The 23,638-nt window shown below is 33.9% G+C and overlaps 2 protein-coding genes across 3 annotated transcripts; both read left to right on the top strand.

Moving 5' to 3' along the window:
- The first annotated feature begins 4,125 nt into the window (after positions 1-4,125).
- LOC107847701 (serine/threonine-protein kinase Nek5) lies at positions 4,126-12,552 on the top strand. Its single transcript, XM_047399824.1, has 14 exons — positions 4,126-4,845; positions 4,947-5,013; positions 6,335-6,400; positions 6,493-6,539; positions 6,609-6,654; positions 6,867-6,947; positions 7,039-7,081; positions 7,186-7,235; positions 7,669-7,750; positions 7,895-7,944; positions 8,665-8,738; positions 9,653-9,704; positions 9,779-10,429; positions 10,516-12,552. Exons 1-14 carry the CDS (start codon positions 4,748-4,750, stop codon positions 12,316-12,318), a joined length of 3,210 nt encoding a protein of 1,069 aa, XP_047255780.1. The 5' UTR covers positions 4,126-4,747; the 3' UTR covers positions 12,319-12,552.
- Positions 12,553-17,192: 4,640 nt separating this feature from the next.
- On the top strand, positions 17,193-23,310 carry LOC107847700 (FAD-linked sulfhydryl oxidase ERV1). 2 transcript variants are annotated; one of them, XM_016692112.2, is made up of 6 exons: positions 17,193-17,560; positions 19,204-19,281; positions 19,952-19,999; positions 20,285-20,349; positions 22,110-22,187; positions 22,853-23,310. In XM_016692112.2, the coding sequence occupies exons 1-6, from the start codon at positions 17,330-17,332 to the stop codon at positions 22,959-22,961; spliced, it is 609 nt and encodes a 202-aa protein (XP_016547598.2). In that variant the 5' UTR covers positions 17,193-17,329; the 3' UTR covers positions 22,962-23,310. The 2 variants fall into 2 exon arrangements, with proteins under 2 accessions (XP_016547598.2, XP_016547599.1); XM_016692113.2 differs by lacking the exon at positions 19,204-19,281.
- The last annotated feature ends 328 nt before the right edge of the window (positions 23,311-23,638 follow it).

Raw genomic sequence — 23,638 nt, 5'->3', positions numbered from 1 at the left:
ATATTTATTATGCTGAACGTCATGGGCTAGATATTGAAGCTCCGTCGAATTCTTTGAAGTATACAGATCCTAATGAAATGGATAATAAAGTTGTGCTTTACCAACCTGCGAAAAAAAAATTGCCTGAAAAAGATAAGGCTCTTAATCTGTTGAGTGAGAGAAAAGATATAAAAGGCATCAATATTAAAGATAACAAATTCTGCATTTTTATACACTTTAGGCATGTTCACTCAAATGACTTTGGCACACTTGAGAATTTCATTTCTATTATCTTTAAAGAATACCTAAACTTTCTTGTATCAACAGAAAAGGTGTATGAGATACGATCAAATATTATGTGGGGCAAAGGTCATGTATTGAAATATTTATTAGAAAATCTTGGATTTGAAAATTCAAATAATGTCCTTCTAATATATATTGGAGATGATCGAACCGATGAAGACGCTTTCAAGGTATTAAGGAAAGAGGACAAGGTTTTTCATTAATTATTTCTGCTAATCCAAAAGACACCAATGCTTTGTATTCTTTACAAGATACTTGTTGCATCATCAGCTGTGTGATATAGTCCTAAATTTAATTTTTGAAAAATGTCTTTCCAGGAAGTTTTCGTATGAGATGTACTAGGCTTGATTCTCTTTTTGCAGTCTGAAAAATATAGAGCTAAAGATGTTTGGAAAGAATTTTTCTCATTCCATGTTGAAACAATAGAGAATGTTGTTTAAGTCATGGCATGAAATTTCAAAAGTGGATCCTAGACTTTATTTCCTTCCGAACAAGGAGAAGACAGACACTGAAGTGCAGTTGGATATATAGCGTATATTATCTAATTGTGTACTTTTATTCATGAGCTAGGCTTTTGAGTCACCCCATACACACAATTATTGTTTTACATTTCTTCCACAGCATGCTGAAGATTCTTTTGCTCAAGCTGCGTGTTTAGCGACACAAAAAATATCATATTTTATCTACAAGTAAATTCAATCACTAAATACTTACTGACAAGTTTAGAGAATTGTGCAAACATGAGTTTGCCAAGTTCAGTAGTTGGGTGGTGAAATTAGGTTTAACTTTCAAAATCTCCTTCTGGCTTAACAAGTTAGGGCGATTTAATGGTTTGGGTTGGGCATTTTAATTAAATTTGAATTTAATTTAATATTTTAATTAATTTAATTTACAACCAATAGAAAGCTGCTACATGTTTAATAGAATTTCTAATTATGGTTTAAAATTTTTTGGTTAGTTATAAGGGTATATTTGATTCAAAAAGAAGGATGAAAGGGTATTTTTGACCCGATAGATAAGCGAAGGGTATTATTGAACCAATTCTAATACTTGAAGGGTATTTTTAACCCTTTTTTAATTTTAAATTAATCAAATTTCAATACAAATATCAAACATCGAGAAATAAAATTATAAAAAGGTATAGTTCTTTGTCCCATGCCATGTTCCTCTTATGTTCACCAATTATTTTAAGTTCAATATCACTATGCCCGACAAAAAATTATTAGGAACAACTTTATAAATTGCAAAAATAACCCTCCTTTCAATCAATGTAGTCACAAAATATTTCTTTACAACGAGGACACATAGACAAAATTCACTTTCAATTTTGACCATAGAACATTTCGTCGACAGGTTAGAAGATAAAATGCTAAAGAAAAATAAGTTATTTCTTTAAGATGAAGACAGACGGGGCATACAATCTAATTGAAGGTTATATATATATCATAAATAACTCAAAAGTAGATATTTACATACCATTTTTAACGGTTAAAAAGTATATACGACATTTTTCCGTTGACATAAATAGTTTAACTGTGTGTCTACGTCACTGTGTGAAAGAGAAAAATTGGTTGGAAGGTGTACTGGCTTAGTTGAAGCTAAACCTACCACCTTAACCATGATTAAACTATAAACCAAATCTTTCAAAAAAAAAAAAAAACTTTAATTAATACTAGAACATTTTAATTTTTAATTTAACACTACTTCCTCCATTTCAATTTATATTATTTTAGGAGTACGTTTTGCATGTGTAACATTGCATTAGATAGAATATTTGTTTAAATAATAAAGATGAATATAATAATTAAATTTAATATTTTTTTAGTTGTAGAGATGAAGAATTTATTTATTAAACCTAATCTTTACCAAAAATATTTTTAAAAGTCGATCGACATTCATCTACCATCTGTAAATTCCAATAAAATAATACAATGATAGAGAAATCAAAATAATACAATTAAATCTAACCTTTACACATCAAAATTTTCTCAAAGTCGTCCGACACTCATCTACTGCATGTAAACAATAACAAAATAATACGATCATAGAGATATCAAAATAATACAACTAAATCTAACCTTTACATAAAAGAATTCCTCAAAACCGACTAACATTTATCTATCATCTATAAACTGCAACAAAATAATACGATAAAAGTGATATCAAAACAATACAATTAAACTTAAATTTTACACACAAAAAATTCTCTAAGCCGACCAAGAATCATCTACGAATTGTAAACTACCACAAAATAACAAACTAATAGAGATATTACGATAATACAATTAAACCTATCCTTTACCTATTTTTTTTTTAAAGCTGACCCACATTCATCTAGTATTTGTAAATTAAAATAAAACAATAAAATAATAAAGATATCCAAACAATACAATTAAACCTAACTTTTTCACAAAAAAATTTTCAAAGACAACTGACATTCATCTACGAACTATAAACTATATAAAAAAAATATAATAGTAATCATAAAAATTTGATTTTGATCCAACTAATTCTTGTCTGAGCGAAAAATTTGACCTAAAGAATGATTTTGAATGAAAATAAAGAAGTTATATATATACACACATGTTGAATTCTATTATACTGACAAAAACAATGAAGAAGTTGAGAGTTAAAAAATCAAACATCCATCATCTAGACATGCAATCGAATCAAGTTGGATGAACATCAATCTTATTCTCTTAATAGGCAAATCGGTTTGTTCTCTAGTTTAACATATATATCAATATTTATAGAAGCATTTGCTTAATGTAGTCTTATTTTAGGAGTACTTTTCTAATTGAACAGTAGAAAGAAAAATATTAATTAATTCTCCTACCATATATTTTAGGAGTCCCGTATATTTTAGGAAGTTGAGTAGAAAGAAAAAAATATTAATTAATTCTCCTGTCATATATTTTAGGAGTCTCATATATTTTAGGAAGTCTAGTTAATATAATAAAAATAATCAAATAATAAATTTTAAAAATAGTAAAAAGACAGTTTTATCTAAAGAAGAGTCTTTTTAATGAAAGGGTAAAAATTTCAAATCACTTTCCTAATGGTGTTGACATTTTTAATAAATTATAGATATAGATTATAGATAGATTATAGATAATGTACTTCAATTGAGAAAGAGGAAAGATAATTTATAATCAATAAATTAATTCATAATTATTTGTGTGATTATAAATTATTTTATTAATAACTAATTTGGCTCGTTATTACCTATTATCTTGCTATTTTAAATACATATATTTTTCTGTTATTACTTAAAATTTATTGCATTTATCAAATATATATATATAACAATGAACGATGTGATTTTATATAATATTTGATCTGGTGTGGAGTTTGATTGCATTCTGTCTCATTTCCCTCGTGTCTGTTATTTAACAATCTTATTTTATCACTTATTCTATCTTTTCTATAATAACTCTATTTAACTATATAGAGTAAATAGCAAAATGCATCTCAAAATTTGAAAAAAGAGTTAGTATTACTAGGACGTTTTGAAGTAATCGATAAAATTGATATTATAGGACTAAAGTCTAAAAAGCCATGAATTCAAGTTGTAATCGTAAAAATAGCCTTTTTTTTTTTTTAGAAATACAAGGTAATAAATCTTTATAGTTTGATTTTTCTTCAAATATTCCTACGTAACAAAAACTTTAGTGCATCAATCTGTCCTTTCAATGAGTATCACTTATTTAATTAAATAAAAATGTGGCTTTTGTAGAAAAGCAAAGTAATAATTCTCTGTGATTCGATTTTTAACCTCATACATAACTAGAGTTTTAGACTTTTAGTTCACTTATTTAATTGAATTATTTAATTTATAGATCCACCTTCTTTCCACATATGCATTCATCAGAGTTATCTAACTGTGACAACTGTTTCTGCAGATCAACCCCCTTTTCTTGAACAACAAAGAACCAAATATGTACTAGTAGTATATAGTATAATATAATAATAATTTAGTAGTACTAATAATACAGTAAAAAAATAAAAAAGAAAAAAGAGGAGCAGTACATCACACACACTCTCACAAGATCAACTCATTTTTCTTTTTTCTTTTTTTTCTACATTTGATTTCTCACATAAAAATGCAATCTTTATGTATTTTATGTTCATGGGGTGACAAAGTTTTCTTTTGATAAATGATCTGTAAAAGTTTTTTTTTGACTGATGAAGAAAATGTTGTGACTGATTTTGACAGTTCTTGGCATTTTGAGTTCAAATTCACCATTCTTGAATAAAAATGCAATCTTTATGTGTTTTTGTGTTAATGAGGTGTCAAAGTTTTGTTCTTTTTTTTTTTGATAATTGATCTGTAAAGATTATTATTATTATTATTTTTTTTCATTTTTTGAGTGTTTGACTGATGAAGAAAATGCTATGACTGAATTTGAGATTCTTGGTGTATTTTTGTTAGATTTTTTAAGTGTTTTAGTTTAGGATTTGAGTAATGGAGTCAAGAATGGATCATTATGAGATCATGGAACAAATTGGGCGTGGAGCATTTGGTGCTGCTATTCTTGTTAATCATAAACAAGAAAGAAAGAAGTAATTAATTAATTTTTTTGTGTTTTCTTGAATGCTTATAAAGATTTGAATTTGATGCATTATTGATTTTGTTTCTTTAAATTGTATTGTTGAATTCATAGGTATGTGCTCAAGAAGATTAGATTAGCTCGACAAACGGAACGTTGCAGGAGATCTGCTTATCAAGAGGTAATAAATTATGTTGTTTCTCAATTTTTTTTGGTTATGGTTTTAGTATTTTGTGTTTTTTTTTTTTTTTTTTCATTCTGAAGTTTGTAATAGCCTGTTTCGCCAAGTTTTGAGGAAGCTAAAAGTGTTTAGTTTATAGAGTTGAGCTGTTTGGGCCGAGCTTTTAGGAAAGTAAGTGCTTCTGAGTAGTAGCAGAAGCTGTATTTGAGCTGTTTGGCCGAGCTGTATTTTGGAAAGAAGCTGTATTTTGGAATGCCCCTTTCTTATTTCATTTTGAAGGGGAGCCTTGGAGTGTCTGGTAAAGTTGCTGTCATGTGACCAGGAGGTCACGGGTTCAAGCCTTGGAAACATCCCCTTGCAGTAATGTAAGGTGAGCTGCGTAGAATAGATCCTTGCGGTCGGCCCCTTCCCTGAACCTACGCATAGCGGGAGCTTAGTGCACCGGGCTGCCCTTAAAAAAAGTAGTTTTCTCCAAATGCACTTCCAGGACCTTGGCCAAGCCAAGCACAAATTGTCTAAGTTGCTCGGACTCTCCAAAAATGTTGCCGCACGCATGTCGGGTCCTTCAGAAATACACTATTTTTAGAGGATCCGACACGCATCCGTGGACGTTTTTGAAGAGTCCGAGCAACTTAGCAAATTGTTGCTCTAATATTTGTAGGAAGTGCTTTTCGAATTGATTAGCCAAATACAAACTGCTACTCTCCCAAGTACTTTTTTCGAAAAGAACTTCTGACAAAAAACACATTTCAAAATAAGCAGATTTTTGAGCTAAATAGTCCATTAAATAAGGAAGCAGAAGTTTGGTGCTGGAAGAAGAAAAGGTTGTCTTTAGATTAAATTGTTGAATATAATGGCTTTTGTCCTGAATACTTTATATTCAGGCAGAGTGTATTGGAGTAGAAAAGATTTTTTAGCTTTTTTTGTCCTGAATAGTGAATAATTTATGTTTCAACTGTTGACTTTGAACTTCACATCTATTAGGGATCCTCTTTTTGCCGATTCTAACTTTACCCGATTTTTTGTCTAGCTCTTGTTGTCCGTTGCGAATGTTTTCATATCACCCAATAAAGATTATACTTCTGAGGTTCACTCTATGCTGGGAACTTGAGTGAAACTTCAAGCAGTAAACGTGGATAGCTTCTTATTTTTCTAGTTGTCCTCCATTTTGCCTCTATCATATACATTTTTCATTTCAATATGTTCTCGTCTTGGCTCTTGTTGTTCATTTGGCGAGATACTCATCTGTATTGTAAATTTATGCAAATGCATAGCAATTCAAAATTCTTGACGTGGATTTTATTGCAACTTGGGTGTGCAGATGGCACTAATTGCTCGGCTTCAACACCCATATATTGTTGAGTTCAAGGAAGCATGGGTAGAAAAGGTGAGAGGCCTCATTTTGTTTTCAAGAGCTGAGTTGAGTATAATTTCCTTGAAATTGGTGATTATTTGACTCTCGTGTCAATCGTACTGTAGGGCTGCTATGTTTGCATTGTTACCGGCTATTGTGAAGGTGGTGATATGTAAGTCTCTTAATAGCTTTTCATTAATTTAACTGCTAAACTTAAGTTTAACGATGCCTATTTTGATAGGGCTGAACTGATGAAAAAAGCAAATGGACAGTATTTTCCGGAAGAGGTACGTTGACTATATATTTTAGTTTATCATTTAACTGGGACATGTTAATTATACATCTAGATTGTAGACTACGGAAACGGGAAAGCTAGTTTATAGCTAATTACGAGTTAACTTTTTCATTTGTTTGTGGTAATGTATTATTGCTCCAGTATAAAGTTCAGTTGGTTGCCATTTGCGGTGTCTTATCCTTCAACGAAATGTTCATAATGCAGAAACTTCTGAAGTGGTTCACTCAAATTTTGTTGGCAGTGGAATATCTGCATTCAAATTTTGTATTGCACCGTGACCTTAAAGTGAGCATCTTATTATCTGTTAATATCATTTTTAATTTTTTTTTTCTCTCAAATCTATTTTCTGAGTAATTTTTGTACCCTTCTATGACAGTGCTCAAACATCTTTCTGACCAAGGAACATGCCGTTCGCCTTGGTAACTAACAATGCTTTCGTTCTTTTATTGAAGTTAAGATAAATGCAGTCGATTTTTCTGATGTAGGCCTACATATACTTTTTCCCTTATAACTTTTTCCTCAGGGGATTTTGGCCTTGCGAAAACATTGCAGGCTGATGACTTGGCTTCTTCAGTATGTATCTGATACTCAGTGCTTTTCTTTGTCATTTGCACCTAAGCTATGTAGCTCAAACTAGTTTCTTGGTATTTATTGACGATGTCCTCTGTGTCCAAAATGTGTCATTTTGGATCAGATATGAACAACAGTATGGACTTGCGTTATGATTAAGCACAATCTGTGCTATATTTTGCCTAAATAAAACCTGGCATTTTGTTTCTAAATATTTTCCCACTTAGCAAAGGCATAAAGCGAATGCAACCAAGGATGCAAACACTTAGGAGCATTACATTGGGGATGAACCTAGCCTACATCCCAGCCCCACCCCCTAGGCAAAAGAAAAAACAACAAGAAACAATGAAAGATATCGCTTGATGGAACTAGTTGAGCTAAAACTTCCAGTGGAAGAGATGTTTCAGTAAACTGATAGTGTTGTTCTATATTCCAGGTAGTTGGAACTCCCAATTACATGTGCCCTGAACTTCTTACGGATATTCCATATGGTTTTAAATCAGATATTTGGTCCCTAGGTATGTAACCGTCATTTCATAAAGTTATCTTCTTTCCCAACGCTGAGGATACTGGTTTGTTGCGCCAGTAATCTCGTGTTTATTTGATATATACATGTCATGTGGACTTCTTCTATGTCTTAAATCCGTTCATTTCTTGACCAGGCTGCTGTATGTATGAAATGGCTGCTCATCGCCCTGCATTTAAAGCATTTGTAAGACTTCTTGAATTTGTTTCTTTTAGCTCTGTTTCAATTCCTGGGATACATAATGAACCGGAAATTGACGTTTTATTTTATCTTTATTGATTAATTTATATATGGAAGCTTAAATAACTGAATATATAGCGACTTTGGGATGGGGGTTTCCCTTTCTAAGTTAGTGAATTCAAGTGACAAGTAAATTCTGAAGCAGATAGCAATAGTTCATCACCTTCTACTGTAAAACCCACCCAAATCTCTTAAAATCCGCATCAGAAGATCTTCCAACATGCTGGACTTATGTTCACTCGTTCAGAATACTAATAAACATGCTTGTTTGATGATACAGTTTCTAGATATAACTTGCTTTAGGTCTAGATACTTTTCCACAGAGAGATTTTAGCTACTTAAAGTGAAAGTGCGTCTACAAATTGAGAAAAGTGCCACTAATGTCGTGGCGAAGGAGGTCTACTAGACGTTTATTGGATTAGTTACTGGTGAAATACCGAACTAGACAAAATTTCAGTGAATTAGTGAAGCTATCAATGTGATTGATCAATGATTTACTGTGGCATAATCTTGAAAACAGTTCACTCTTAATGATGCGGTCACTCTTGGTCGTGGGAGCAAATAAGTGCAATTTCATCTTATATGTTCACCCTATTGTATGTCTGTTTCCTCAAAATGAGAACCTTTTGCTACTTGTACTGAATTTGACACTTCATAATGATTCAGGACATGGCAGGACTGATAAGCAAAATAAACAGATCATGCATTGGCCCATTGCCATCTTGTTATTCTCCGTCCTTGTAAGTCAGGCCTTTGTTTTGCAAGCATAATTTGTTTCTGCTAAAGCTTCTGCTCATAGGTGTTTTAATTGATAATTTGCGTCTGAATATTTAGTCATATTTTAGGATACAATTTTTCTTCTTCTTTCCTTTCTTGTGACAGTTAATGCTCTGCATTACTCCCATTATCCACGGAGTTCTGAACCATACACCACTAGCCTCGAGGATTTCTCGGATCAAAAAAAATTGTTCTGCAATACTATATCTTCTCCTGACTCACGACACTGACAATTTCTTTACATTTGAAGCGACTGTAAACACTTCAAAATGCTAAATTTCAGAATCATGTATACTCGTAATCCTTATAGAAGATGTTACCAGTTCAAGTTATCATGGAGGTGAACTTCCATCAACATTTTAGGAATTTCATCAGAAACTTTCTGGAGGGGCCCTAGAGTGTCAAATCAGAGATATTCTGAAGTTAGGGGTTATTGGGTAACTGAGAAGTTGTCCCTTCATTACGTTACAGTTAAAAAAAAAAAAAAATTATCTCATCAGTTACTTTAGGTTTCATCGGCTTCTCTTATTTGATCAAATGCTTGTTGGAAATGTAAGGTAGCAACTTGGTTTCACTTAGTTGTTGGTTATTCTATTACTCAAACCCATGCAAATTGTAGCTTAAGAAGCTAAAAATCAAAGAATTTTGTGTCATTCCTATCGTTCTTCTTCTCCCTTTTGTTAGCATTGATATGGGTTGTACATATAATAATATTGCAATGCATAGCTACTAAACTTCACTAGTTTTTCAACTTTCAACAGACGACCTATGTGAGTCTCAGTCTTGACATTGTGAATGCTCTTTTCTTCTGTTACGCACTTACTTGAGATGTTGCATTTGTTTGTCATTATATTTTATTTGGATATTATTTTCACAGGAAAACAGTTATTAGAGGAATGCTGAGGAAGAGCCCCGAGCATCGGCCTACTGTAAGCTTACCAATCTTGCAATTAAACTTTTGTGTCAGAATGTCATGTCCATTGTCTGACTTCAATATTTTCAGGCAACGGAACTCCTGAAGCACCCATATTTGCAGCCTTATGTGGATCAGTACCGACCATCCTTTAGTCCTCCTCCGTCAATTTCTCCTGAAAAATCCCTCACTGCTGATCGTAACTCCAAAAATAATATGGCAGAAAGCCAAAGCAGTACCAGTTCCTGCAGTGATAAAGATAGTCTGAAGTCGAGCGAGAAGAACTTGCAGGAAATGGCTTGCAGTGATGATCATAAAGGCAGCAATGCAGATGTTGCCTTTGTTGATAATGAAGACTTTGAGCAACATTATTCTAGCGAGGAATATCATGGAGCCGATGCGTATCCTGAAGATGCCGAAGACTACAACTCTAGGACTATTTTACATGAAGAGAAAAAATGTGACACAGAAGCTAAGCAACCGAAAACTATAAAAAATATTATGTTGGCTTTGAAAGAGGGAAAAACGAGAGAACATAGTTCTCCAATGAGAGGCTGCAAGGCAAAGGTTGGTGGTACTGGTGCAAACAAAGCCAAAACTGAAGCACCACCGAAAGTCCTAAAACCAAGTTCACCTACTCCTACCTCTAAATCTAATGCACAGACACCGCCTCCCACATCAGCAAAGGTTGGATTTGATTCCACAAAGCAGATTCAAGGAATGCATACTTTGAAACATCAGGTATCGGTCCTTAATCCTCATATCGTGACTAGCACATGCATCTGAGTTTGATAAATATGTTTATTTTAATTACCTTCTCCTTGCAGTTTCCTGCCACTGAGTGCACACCAAAGACTAAACCAAGAAATGAGGGGATCTCTCCGTCTGGCACTACAAGACAAGTTGCCGATGATACGTTACCTACGAGGCCAAGACAGAGAACACCTCCCAAACTCACTAAGCAACCGTCATTTTCTGGAAGGCTACAGCCAGTGTGTCATGATGCCTTGAATACAGTTAAAGATGATGTAGAGTGTGGTCCAAATGACCAGTCACGTGACCCCGAAAGGATTCCTAATTCTTTTACTGATGGTAGTGATATACGTGCCACCAAGAAAGGCCCCGAAAGGATCCCTAATTCTTCTCCTGACGGTTGTCACATGCATGCTACAAAGAACAGCATGCTACATTCTCGAAAGACTTCATCAGGAATCTCAAAAGGAATACAAACAGAGAGCAGCAATTCTGCTTCTTCTTCAGTGTCAATCCAAGGATTTGAACTTTGTGATGATGCAACAAATCATTTTATTAACTTGACCGAACAAATGGTTGGAAGTCCTGAACAAGCAAGTGAAACCGAAACCGTAGGGTCAATACCTTCCTGTTCAGTTACTACATCATCACACTCAGATAATGCTTATAGTTCAAGGGGAAACCATGAAGATAACCAGAGATCAGAAGCAGGCTCCATTGAAAAGTTTGAGGAGCATCATCAAAGTTTAGATGTTGGTACTTGTGAAGAGAGATCAAATTCATATGGAGCTATAGATACTGCCTCTCCGCGCTTGATAGAGACTGCTCTTTGTGAGGGTGATTCCACAACCAACAAGCATGATCATCAAAGTTTAGATGTTGGTACTTGCGAAGAGAGATCAAATTCGGATGTAGCTATAGATACTGCCTCTCCGCGATTGATAGAGACTGCTCTTTGTGAGGGAGATTCCACAACCAGCAAGCATGATACTACGACTGATATTTTGCATTTGTCTAACCCCAGTTTAACATCCTGTGGTGACGAGAAGTCTATGGCAAAGTTGTCATCTTCCACAACAAAAAGTGTCTCTCCCGCTGCTCCACTCGTTTCCTCAAGCCAAAACAATCTGCTCCACTCCAACCTTACTTCAAATGCCAATGGTGACTACAAGGTTTTGACCAAGGAACTCTTTCCCTCTACAACTGAAAGTGCCTCCCCTTCCACCTCTCCTATTTCAGCCAGCCAAAACAATTTGTTTCCGGACAAGGGAAGTGTTCCACCACAGAATGTGGTTCTTGAAAAGGCAGCTTCTCCTCAGCTCAAACCAGCTTTTGATGATATCATACATGTCATAAGGCACAGTAGTTTCCGAGTGGGTATTGAGCAACCAGTGATTGACACTGTGGAGAGAAATGTTGATGTTGGGAAACTTATGAATGTGGTAAGAGATGAGATTGATAGAAATATAGCTTCTCCTGTTGCTCTCAAATCATCTACTTCTGGACCGGTGAGTGTTAAATCCAATATAGCCGATAGTGTCCATAATAAGGAAATGGATGTAAGAAACCAGGGCAGTTCCACCTCTTCTCGACCAAGATTAGATTCTTCGGAACCAGCAAAGACCAGCGCAACATCTGAGGAGCACGAACGACCAGTGAAGGAAACATTAGATGTCAAATCTTTTAGGCAGAGAGCAGAGGCACTTGAAGGGCTGTTGGAATTATCGGCTGATTTGCTGGAGCACAACAGATTAGAAGAGCTGTCTGTTGTTCTTAAACCATTCGGGAAGGACAAGGTGTCGCCAAGGGAGACAGCTATCTGGTTGGCTAAGAGTCTGAAAGGAATGTTGCTTGAAGATTCTTCGCGAAATTCATGATCCATTATGCAGATGGCATGTCCATTATGTTTTTGCCTTCGACTAGTATTTTAGCAATTCTTTCTTTCTACTAGTAACTGTAAATAGAGAGCACACTAATTTGAAGGATTTTAAGGATGTCTCCTAACATTACCTTTTACTTGCTTTTATCGCTATTTTGATATGTTGTATTCTGCTATTTTGTTGATTCATAAACTTTCAAGTCACTTCTAATGTATTACATATTTACTTGTACAGTGTTCCAGCTACAATCGCGCGTCGATTAATATTTTCATATGCCAAAAAAAATTTGGATTCTGTTTCAGAGATTTGATTTTTCATGTTTCTGCTCTTGATCTTATTGATAATGTTCTGATTTGATAAGTATGAATATGTGATTGGCAACATTACACATTTTCCATGTCTACTTTCCTTAGAGAAACTTTTGCTATGTTGCTGTGGCTTTTAAAAATAATTGTTGCATTCGTATTGGATTCTCCGAGGTGCCCTTCCTTTTTGAAGAGTCCGAATGACATATATATGTGTTCGTATCCTGCTCAATTTGTCACGATCCAAAACTTGAATCGCGATGACACCTATCGTACTCCCATGATAGGTAAACCAACTCGATACTCGAATAAATAAACTAATAAGCAAATACGCATGAATGATAATCATATTATACTAAAAGTAGAAAGCTTCAGAGTGTAAACATGGATTATCATTTTATCCCAGTACTAAATCAAAATGTTATAAAATATTTAATTAATTAAATATTAAATAGAAAATTTCTGATTACTTAGAGTGTAAATTACACGTTACCACAATAAATTTGGTAAATGAGAAGAGCACAAATCATTAATTTACTCTAAATTAATAATTATAACCTCTACACCTTTTTCAGATTTTTTTTTTACTCCTTACGTTTTGTATGCATGTACCATCATTTAATAGCTATTTCACAATTTCCATGCATGCATCACCATTTAAAACTAACTTTTATAATTTCTAATTGGTTGTGAACAATAATGTCATTAGCAAACTTAATTATATTAATCAATGTTCTTTTTATTGCTAGGGAGTTTGATGAGTTGGTTTGGGATTAATAATGTTCAGAACCAATCTACTTAAAATTTTACTACCCCATAATGTTTATTAATCGAATTTGTGCTAACATATTCTAGCATCTTTTTTTAAAAAATATATATATGCGCTAATTGAATTTTTATGCCTAACATTATTTAGGGAACATAAATTTAAAGAGAGCCAAATCAAAGGTATGTTGTTCCTGCTGTATTTTCAGTTGTTTTGTTACTTTCATAGTTTAGAATGTCTCATATTGAAAATTAATATATTTTTAACATTCAATTTTAGTACTGTAAAATCATTTTTATTTGATTTGTGGGGTGGGATATAACAGTCCCGAAATAAAATACGAGATTATTTTATTCATATTTGATTGTGGATATTAATTAGTCCTGGAATATATTTTATACTAAAATATCGGGATAAGTCATCTCATGGAGAGTGTGCGATAACTGATTCCATAAGCTATTTGTTTGTCTTATTTTCGTAACAAAACGATAATAGTTGTCTGGTGTATTTCAGTTCAACTCCTTTTAAGTACATAGTGAAGTTCAAATTTCAAAATAGAATGATATTTCAGCAAATTATGACGTCAAGAACTTGACTTACTTTAGTGTCTTCTTAATCAATTTTTTTTTATTTTACAATGTCTTTACCATTGCAATGTTGTATAGTTCTTAAACATAATAATTATTGACAATAATCATATGTACTCTAATAGAATTTTAAAATATTTGTACTAATTAATATGAGATACATGTGTAATACACGTGACCAGAAACTAGGACTTAGAAGGTTTTTGAAATGATCTTTGACTGTATAAATTTAATGTTAATAACTTTATGTAAGTATCGGTTTATATATAGATACTGATGTTTTCTTATAAGTTATACGAAACATGACAAATTGTCTCATTTTCGTAGAAATTAATGCTTTGTATCTGCCAGTTACTTATTTATTAATATTTCATTAGTAAGATTCGAAATTTATTACTGAGCGTCTTATGACCAACAATTTCAAATCTCCTTAACTTTCTATTATAGCCTACATTATCTGTCAAGTGGTTGACGTTGTCACTAAGTTTACACTCAATCTTTGAATGTTTTATTATCAATAGTCATTGTTGACAACATTGCAATGCCATCATCATTAACATGGTACAATAGAAAAATTAGCAAAACAAAAAATTCTGCTCTGATATCCCCTAAGACTGAAATAGTACTTACACATAAAGTGCAAACAAGCATGAGTACTAAGAGCAAAATTAAAATTTTGCTCTGGTACCTCCTAAAAGCTAAATAGCTAACTTATTTGGGAGTATGTGGAGTTATATTTTTTTGTATGACTCAAATATTGATAAATTTATACACGCATCAATTTATGTTTTGTTTAGAGATAGATACTAACTTTTTTCAAATGATACACGTGTTTGACTCTCACAAATTGAACACTATCACATAAATTGAAAAGAAATAATATATATTTTTATTTTTTAAGAAAATATTTACTACATTTGATCTTAGTTACTACATTCAAATTAAGATATCTGGCACTGGCGTATTGGGTACTATGCTTTCTTAGTTTTTTCTCATTTTGTGTAACTGCAATTTTTACCTTTAGAAAGAAGTTTTATAGGCTTGACACTACAACCTCTTTTATCGCCACACTTATTTTCTCTTTATATTTTTTGAAAAGAAAAGAAGAGGAAATGCATAAAAAGAAAAGAAAATCTCTCGATGCCTAAAAAGATTTCGCTCAGTACTTACAGATAAAAGATAAATAAATATGAAACTAAGAGCAAAATTGAAATTCTGCTCTAACCTCCTAAAAGCGAAATAGCCAACTTACTTTGGGGATATACAGAGGCGAACCCAGGATTTGAAGAGCGCGGGTGCACCATTATCTTGACATAAGCGGTCAAGAATCTTCCAATGATGACTGATCTTGACATAAGCGATCAAGATTTGTTAAATGATGAATGATCTTCACATAAATGATCAAGAATCTTCAAGTGACAACTGAGGAATAGTGTCGTGTCTAACTAACTGGTCGGTAGAGGTTTAAGCAATGACAAAAATAAAAACATATAGGCCAAATATGGGTTTTAAGGTAATAAATAAACCTCAACTCTATAGAAAATGAGTCTTCTAGCCCAGTGGTAAAGGGGATAGTATCTAAACAAGATGTTACAGATTCGAATTCCTGCTACCACTTTTGTTGTTAAATTTTTGTTTTTAAAAAGCAAAAGAATGTTGTCTGTTGGACTCAATCCTGGGTTGCTAGTGTGGAAAAGATCAGCTAGAACCAACGGAATAACAGTTTCTTAAGATATATACATGTACATATGCAAAACTTTTTCCGAACTTAACGGGTGCACGTGCGCCCCATCCTAAAACGTGGGTCCGCCCTTGGGGGTATGCAAATTTTTTTTATTTTTTTTTGTATGACTCAACTATTAACAAATTTATACAATCTTCAATTTTGTGTCCTGTTTAGAGATAAATACTAACTTTTTCAAATGATACACGTATTCGATTTTAACGTGACACTAGTTAGTATTTTCAAACCTTTCAACTACCTTTTTCATTGTCGTACTTATTTTTTCTTTATATACTTTCGAAAAGAAAAGGAGAGGAAATGCATAAAAAGAAAAAAATAAATAAGAAGAGAGAAATCCTTTCGACGCCTGAGAATATTTCACTCAGTACTTGCACATAAAGTGCAAACTAGCATGAGTACTAATCTACATAATTCAGTAATATCATCGACTGACCTTAATTCAAAATAAATACGATGACCACCTAATTTGACAATATCTGACATAAATCATATAAGTCTGCAATTAAGAATACAATATTTAAGGTATTAAGGACTTATAATACTTAATTTTATATAGCATATTTATTTTTTCTTTTTTTTATAAATAAAAAAGGGTTAGTATGTCCTTAAATTTGAAATTTCGAACTGCTATATTCATTAAAAATTTAATATTTTTTACTCCTATCATTATATAAATAACCGAGATATATCCTTTTCGATTGAAGAAAAGAAATAATAATAATTTTAAATTCATTATTTAAATTTACTATTTTAATTTTTATTAGAATAAGCGTGATATATGAATGTATTTGATCCTTTTCATCAAGTTAAGATGGATGTTTGATATTTGTATCTAGTCCCCCAAAAAAAGGTAAATACTTTTTGAGTTTTATATCTAAAAAATAAAAAATATCAAACGTGTGAGTTTTGATATTTAATTAGCGATGGTTAGGGGCACCTTTTCTTAACCATTCATGCAAAAAGAAATAAAAAAAAAATCTTTAAGGGTTGTTTGATTGAAAATAAATTATTTTAAAATAATTGATTCAGTATTAACTCTCAAAATTAACTAATATTTCTAATAAAAAATAAAATAAAAGGATGTGGTGCACCAATATGGATTGTGATGCAGTGGATATGACTGTTCTATCCTTAATCAGAGGTCAAAGGTTCGACACGAAAAAAATTCTGTTGGAAGCACTGCTACCTTAGTGGGTCCTACAATGCGCGATTCGAATTAGTTGGGCTACAATACAGAATATCGAATGAGAAACCAAAAGAAAATGTGGTGCTAACTAGAGATCTTTGATTCGAGCTCTGGGGAGCGTTTCCCCTGAATGGGGCCCTACGTGGCGTGAATTTGAATTAATCGGATTAGTGGCGCGAATTCAAATTAATCAGATTCTAATGCGTGTACCGGACAGCAAAATCAAAAAAAAAAAAAAAAGAATGATAGTATATTTTATCTATAATAGGTGGACCATCATTCCAATACTCCTTGGTACTTGTTCAGAAAGAATTGGATAAAACAAAATAGATGAAACACTTGTAGAGAAAGAAAACATTGAAACACTTGTAGAGAAAGAAAACATAGTGTTTCTTGTCAAAGAATCCATTGAGATTCTCCATGTCTGAAAATCCATTGTTGCTTTTATTCAAAACATATGAGAAAGTATCCAACTCTGTCCAAACCCAACTTGCTCAATTCATTGGTCTAATCCCAAATGTCCCTTCATCCCATAGTAATAATAATAATAATAATGGTCACCATTCCTCCTTTTCTTTGCTCTCTTCATCTTCCAAGAATCAACTTGCCACTTCAACTGTGTTGCTTCAAGATTCTGAATTGCCCAACAAGGTACTTTTAGTGGCTATTCATTCATGTATTTGTGGTTTTGGATTGTTGGGTTTAGTGTTACTTAAGGGGTGTTTAGATAATGCATAGTAAATGTTTGATGAAAGTTCTAAAAGAGTCTTTTTTAATTACTCTCTCCGTACCATTTTATGTATTGTCATTTGATCGGACATGAAATTTAAGAAATATATGGTGACTTTATGAAGTTTACAATATTGCACCTCTTAAATCTTGGGAATGATGCCATTAAATAGTTACCAAATGTGACATTCTTTTTGAGACGGATCAAAAAGGAAGTAGTGACACATAAAATGGGATGGAGGTAGTATTAAAAAATAACAAGAACAACAAACTTAGTGTCACAAGAGGGAGTTGCTCGGACGGGAAGTAACAAAAAAAAGTTGGGAGATCCTATGGAGGGGTTAAAACAAAAAAGATACACAAAGAAAACTGGTGTGATTATGTAATCACACAGGTGGAGTCTAGGGAAGGTAGAGTGTATGCAAACCTTATCTCTACCTTGAGAAGGTAGAGGGGTTGTTTCTGATAGACCCTCGACACAATGGAAAAGAGGCAACAGTAACAAGAAGAAGAACAACCAGAAAATAAGATAACGAGGTTTATTAATATGCCTAATATGACAGACTCCCAAACTTGGTCTCAAGTGAATAGTAGGCGCTTCAACTTTGAGAATACACATGTAAACATCTCAACTTGGTCTCAGTCGGCAACTGAGAACTCCAACTTGTCGCATTGTTTCTCGTGGACATCCAACGGCTATGTGACACATAAATTTTGGTGGTGTCTAGGTGATCATTTTGTAAGTTCGAGTGTTCAACTAACAAACTGAGCTGAGGTGTCTACACCTGCATACTGAAAGTTGGAGTGCTTAGTTGCCAGTTATGGTTAAGTTGAAGTGTTTGTCTATGTATTATGCCTAAACAGTAACAGGTAGTGATAGTAATCTAAAGATAGGGAAAAAACAAGAAGAATAACACTAATACGACGGCCGCCTAGCTACTAACTTCTATCGTAATCTTCGACCTCAACCCCACCTTTCAAGTGGCATGTCCTCGTTTGAGCTGAACCTGCATCATATCTTTCCTAATCACCTCATCTCAATACTTCTTAGACGTGTTTCTATCCCTCCTCAGGCCCACAACAACCAACTATGGCTGATTGTACCATAAAAATATTGTTGAATGCCGAAATCAGTTTTGAGCTATTTTAACTGAATAGACAATGGTGCCTTGACCTAGCGTGGGTTTTATGTCTTATGGATCTATGTTGTCTCTAGTAGTATATGCTAGAGGAGGCTAAGTTTTCACCAGATAGTACTAAAGAAAAAGAAAAAAATGTTTCTTTTGAATCAAAGGTAGGGGTAACACCTACCTTCATTCTACCCTCTCCATACCCCACTTGTGGGATTACAATGGATATGTTGTTGTTGTCGTTCTTTTGAATCAAATGCATGAAGGGTTTTGAACTCTGCCTATATCTGGGTGTTGATGCATCAACTAATATTAGTCTTAGGCTCTTATCCATCAAGCTCTTTGGTATATAACTGTTTCAAAATAAAGAAAAAAAAGGGGAAAATACCAACATATAGTATGTGAACATAATTTTAAATCAACTATCTTTGTCAGGAGAAAAGTGCTGGCCCAGTGACTAAAGAAGAGCTCGGAAGAGCTACTTGGACTTTTCTTCACACACTTGGAGCTCAGGTCAAGTATTAACCTTTTCTATATCAGCAGTTGACTTTCTACTAGGCTTTAAAAACCTTTCAGTGAGAAATTTTAGCCGAAGTTGTTTAGGCATTTCAGTTGAACATTATTTAGAAATAAGGCATGTCCATTAGTAATATTGATACCATAGTTAAGGGAGGTGAGACCACTTATTACACCTCTAATTGCTTGATCATGTTCATTAATTCTTTTTGTCTGTTCCTCTGCTGTTTGGTCTCGAGCCGGGGGTCTATCGGAAACAGCCTTTCTACCTTACCTTTCAGGTAGTGGTATAGACTGCGTACACTCTACCCCCCCATACCCCACTTTGTGGGAATATACTGGATGTTTTGTTGTTGTTCTTTAATTCTTCTAGTTAGACAATAAATGGTCTGGTTTTAAATTTATTCTACAATGTTGTTATATATTTAGTCTACTCGATCCTCTTGGCTGTTAATAACAATGTCTTTTAATCCTGGACACCACAGTTGTAGGAAAAGGTCTTTTGAAAGTGTAGCTATACAATAATGTTCCACAGGGTAATCCTTTTCCACATGGCTCTGTTTTTTTCTCTTTTCGTGCGCTTGAAAGTAATTTATGCTTTTCTTCATTGAATATTCTTACCTGTTGACCTTTATGATCATGAGCTGACTTGTTCTTTTTTATCCAGTATCCAGACAAGCCAACCAGACAACAAAGGAAAGATGTGAAAGAACTGGTATGGTACTCTGTCATCTTAGATGACTTTTTTTTCTTGATATCAGAACTTTGTGTTTGAAAGATGATATTGCATTAGGTCAATGAAGCTAGTTTAGAAAGTTTTAAGGGCTGTGTTGACGTTTAAGGTGACTGTCAGTATGGGATATGTTACGCACCAATGCATCCACCTTTTTGCTAGTTCTTGACCTTGATGTCCATATCACATAAGGATTCTGCTCATAGGGTTGGAGAAAAAAATGAGCTTTTTAGAAACTAAAGGATTGCTTTTGTTGTTTGCCCGCAGATGGCAATATTATCTCGCATGTACCCTTGCAGTGAATGTGCAGATCACTTCAAAGAAGTTCTAAGGTACCTAGTTTATGAGCTTGCATGAGAGCAATAGGTACATTTTCTTTTTAAAGATTTGTCCAGTTCATTTTCCAATTCTCAGTTGTTAAACCTATATTTTATGGGACTGGCTTAACATTCCCATGTGATAGGCTTTGCTAGGTGCAGTTTTCTTTTAAAATGTGGTTGGGGTCAAGGTGTGGTTTGGTGGCGAAGCGAGCCAAAGCACCTTCGGATGCACTACAGAGCTTACTGCATGTGAACACTGAGGAGATGATAATGTGTCTTGCGCCTAACACAGAGGCGCACGCCTGCCAAACTTTACACATCTAAGCCTGTGAAGGACAATTTGTCTCTTAGTATACAAAGTTTTCTATTTTGTGATGGCCCACTTGTTGATTAACTTCCATGATATTCTTTATGGTGTCCCTGTACGTAAAGCAAAAGATTTGAGTGAAAAAAGAGATGAGTTTCAAGCAACCGTGTCAATGATAAGTAAGGGCAGAAACCAATTAGCATTTCAAAGATACAGGAGGGAGGGGCGTGGTACATAAATAGGAACGCAAATATCCGATGGAAGAAAATATCTTTTGCATTTAATAGAGTACCAAGTTAAGTGCTGTGTTGAAGGACCTGGGAGCTCGGCCACAAGAAACATGATGGAGGAATTAGGAGATAAGAAGAACATTCAAGTAAAAAATAGAGTGCTACAAGAAGCGCCACTAAAATCAGAAGACAAAGAAGCCTTTAAAGAGTGTAAGAGAGTTAGGGAACTAAGAGGGCTATTAGTAAAGCTCAAGGAGAAGTGCTAAATAACTTGTATCAAAGCTAGGACCTAGTAGGGCCAAAAGGTAAGAGACATGTGAGGGGAAAAGGGTAAAGACTTAAATCAGGTAAAGTACTATTAAGATGATTCTCAACAAGTGTTAATAGATGATAATGAGATTAAGGATAGATGGTGAGATTGTTTTGATCAATTATTCAACTTGGATCATGGGGATAACTCTTTCATGTATCTATGCATGATAAACTTTAGCTACACTTGTAAAGTTGGGACTAAAGTGTGCCATAAAAATAAGGATTAAAAGCATGCGTTTTGCTGGTATTTCATAGAGGGTTGGAAGTATCTTCGAAAGGTTAGAGTAATACGACTTCAAACTATTTATAGCTATATTAAGGAGTGGAAGAATGCCCTATAAACGAGAAGGAGTACCTTGATTTTTAAATATAAGACAACGGGGATAAAGTTGTACTAAATATTGCAGCTGTAGGCTTTTTTTTTTTTTTGGATAACCACTATTGCGGCTTTAGACTTATAGCCATAAGCTGAAAATTTGGAAGGGGGAGGGGGGGATCATAGACTATAGACTTAGAGATGCTACAAGAGTGGCGGAAAACTAGTTTGCATTTATGCCCGTTGGATCTGCAATGATAACTATTTGCTAAGAAGATTGATGAAAATTTATAGGGAGAAAAAAGGATCTACAGAGTGTATACATTGACCTAGAAAAGATATGATAGAGTGCCGTTTTGTAGAACACGAATTGCTATTAAATATATATAGGCCATGAAGATATGTATTGGATTCCCCATTTAGTTGGGAATTTCAGAAGAGTTCTCCAACTAGGTATTGGCCAGCGTCAAGCAGTGAGATCACTGGTCAAGGTGATGCGAGATTACTTTTCTCCGTGATGTTACTTTTTTCTGCCTTGACATGCTCAAAAAGCTTTACAAGTTTCGTCCAATATGTTGATGAACTTTGTTTCTCATGTTCTCTACAGAGCAAATCCTGTACAAGCTGGATCTCAAGCTGAATTTTCACAATGGCTATGTCACGTGCACAATATTGTCAATAGAAGGTAATACTGCATCTTAATGATTTTTGTGTATGTTCTTCTGTGCGTCTTTCATGTCAAGAAAGAGGACAAAAAACTCTTTTAAGTATGATATTAATGTATAAGCTCCAAACCTTTTGTAATTTGAATCTTTTTAGTACAATCTTCCACGGATCTATCGGAAACTATCTCACATCTGAGGTAGTGGTATGGACTGCGTACACTTACCCTCCCCAAACCCCACTTTGTAGGAATATACTGTTTTTTTTTTTTTTTTTGTTGTTGTTAGTACAATCTTATTTGAAACTTCTTTTTTGACCCTAACTTGTCAAGCCCTCTTGATGTTCATTATAGAAAAGATTTGCTGGAGTTGAGATGCATCCAGTGACAACTTCCCCCATTCATAGTACCAATAGTACTACAGCATTTTTCTCGTAGTTGCTCATCTTACGATCTTTGTTACTCGTTATTTCCTATGCTTCGGTTATCGCATTATTTGGGTGTTGTTATTGCTCCTTGTTTTCTGAATGCTATGTTATGCTTTCCCTATCATTTGCTATGTCCTCTTGTATTTTTCTTAAACAGCCTTTCTACCTCTACGAGGTAGGGTAAGGTTTGCATACACCTTACCCACCGATACAAAATGTTATTACTTTATTTCTTAAGCAAATCCATATAATTCTATACAGTTTGAGCAAGCCTAAATTTCCATGTGATCGGGTTGATGCTCGGTGGGGCAAGCTTGACTGTGAGCAGCGCGCATGTGATTTGCAAGGGACTGATAAGTTTTGGTTTTGACAATATAATGAAGCTCTTATATTAGGAAAATGACATACAAGGTAATCCCAGAATTTGTTGCATCATTCAAAACTCCTATCCAAGGAAACAAGATACATATTTTGCGCGGCAGACACTTTCGACTTTGAGAGCATTTAGTTGATATTATCAGTATCTCTTCATTGGTGAAAAACTTTATGTGGCAACCCTTTCCAAGGTGAAGCCAATGTTCCCAGAGGAATGTAAATTTATTCTACAATGCTAAGTAGCATCTGTATCTATATTGTTAAGTGCTGGTTATAAACCTTTGAAAGCCTGGAAGAGACTCTAGTTAAAGTGTTAATGTTACTCCTAAAAGATTCTTACCAAAGGACATTGTAAAATATTCTTCAAACTCCCTTACCATTTATCTGTACTATCAATTTATCTAGAGTGAAGGTCAAAAACACGCCTAAAGTATCTCGGTTTTCGAGTTTCATACCTGAACTATCAACAACAATTTATCAAAACACCTTCAAGTATCAATTGTTCCCTTTTTCTAATTGAAATATCACTATCGTTCAAGTAGAAAACTCACGCTTAATAGTTCTGAAACTCAAAAAATTAAAATACTTTTAAGGAGTGTTTTTGACCATTTAACTCAATTATATAAGTTTCAAATTTCGATAGATCGCTAATTGCTGCTTATCGAGGTGATT

This window comes from Capsicum annuum, chromosome 11 (genome assembly GCF_002878395.1).
Source record: "Capsicum annuum cultivar UCD-10X-F1 chromosome 11, UCD10Xv1.1, whole genome shotgun sequence".
NCBI lineage: Eukaryota > Viridiplantae > Streptophyta > Magnoliopsida > Solanales > Solanaceae > Capsicum > Capsicum annuum.
Note: the sequence above shows the minus strand (reverse complement) of the source record. Positions and strands in the feature narration are given on the sequence as shown.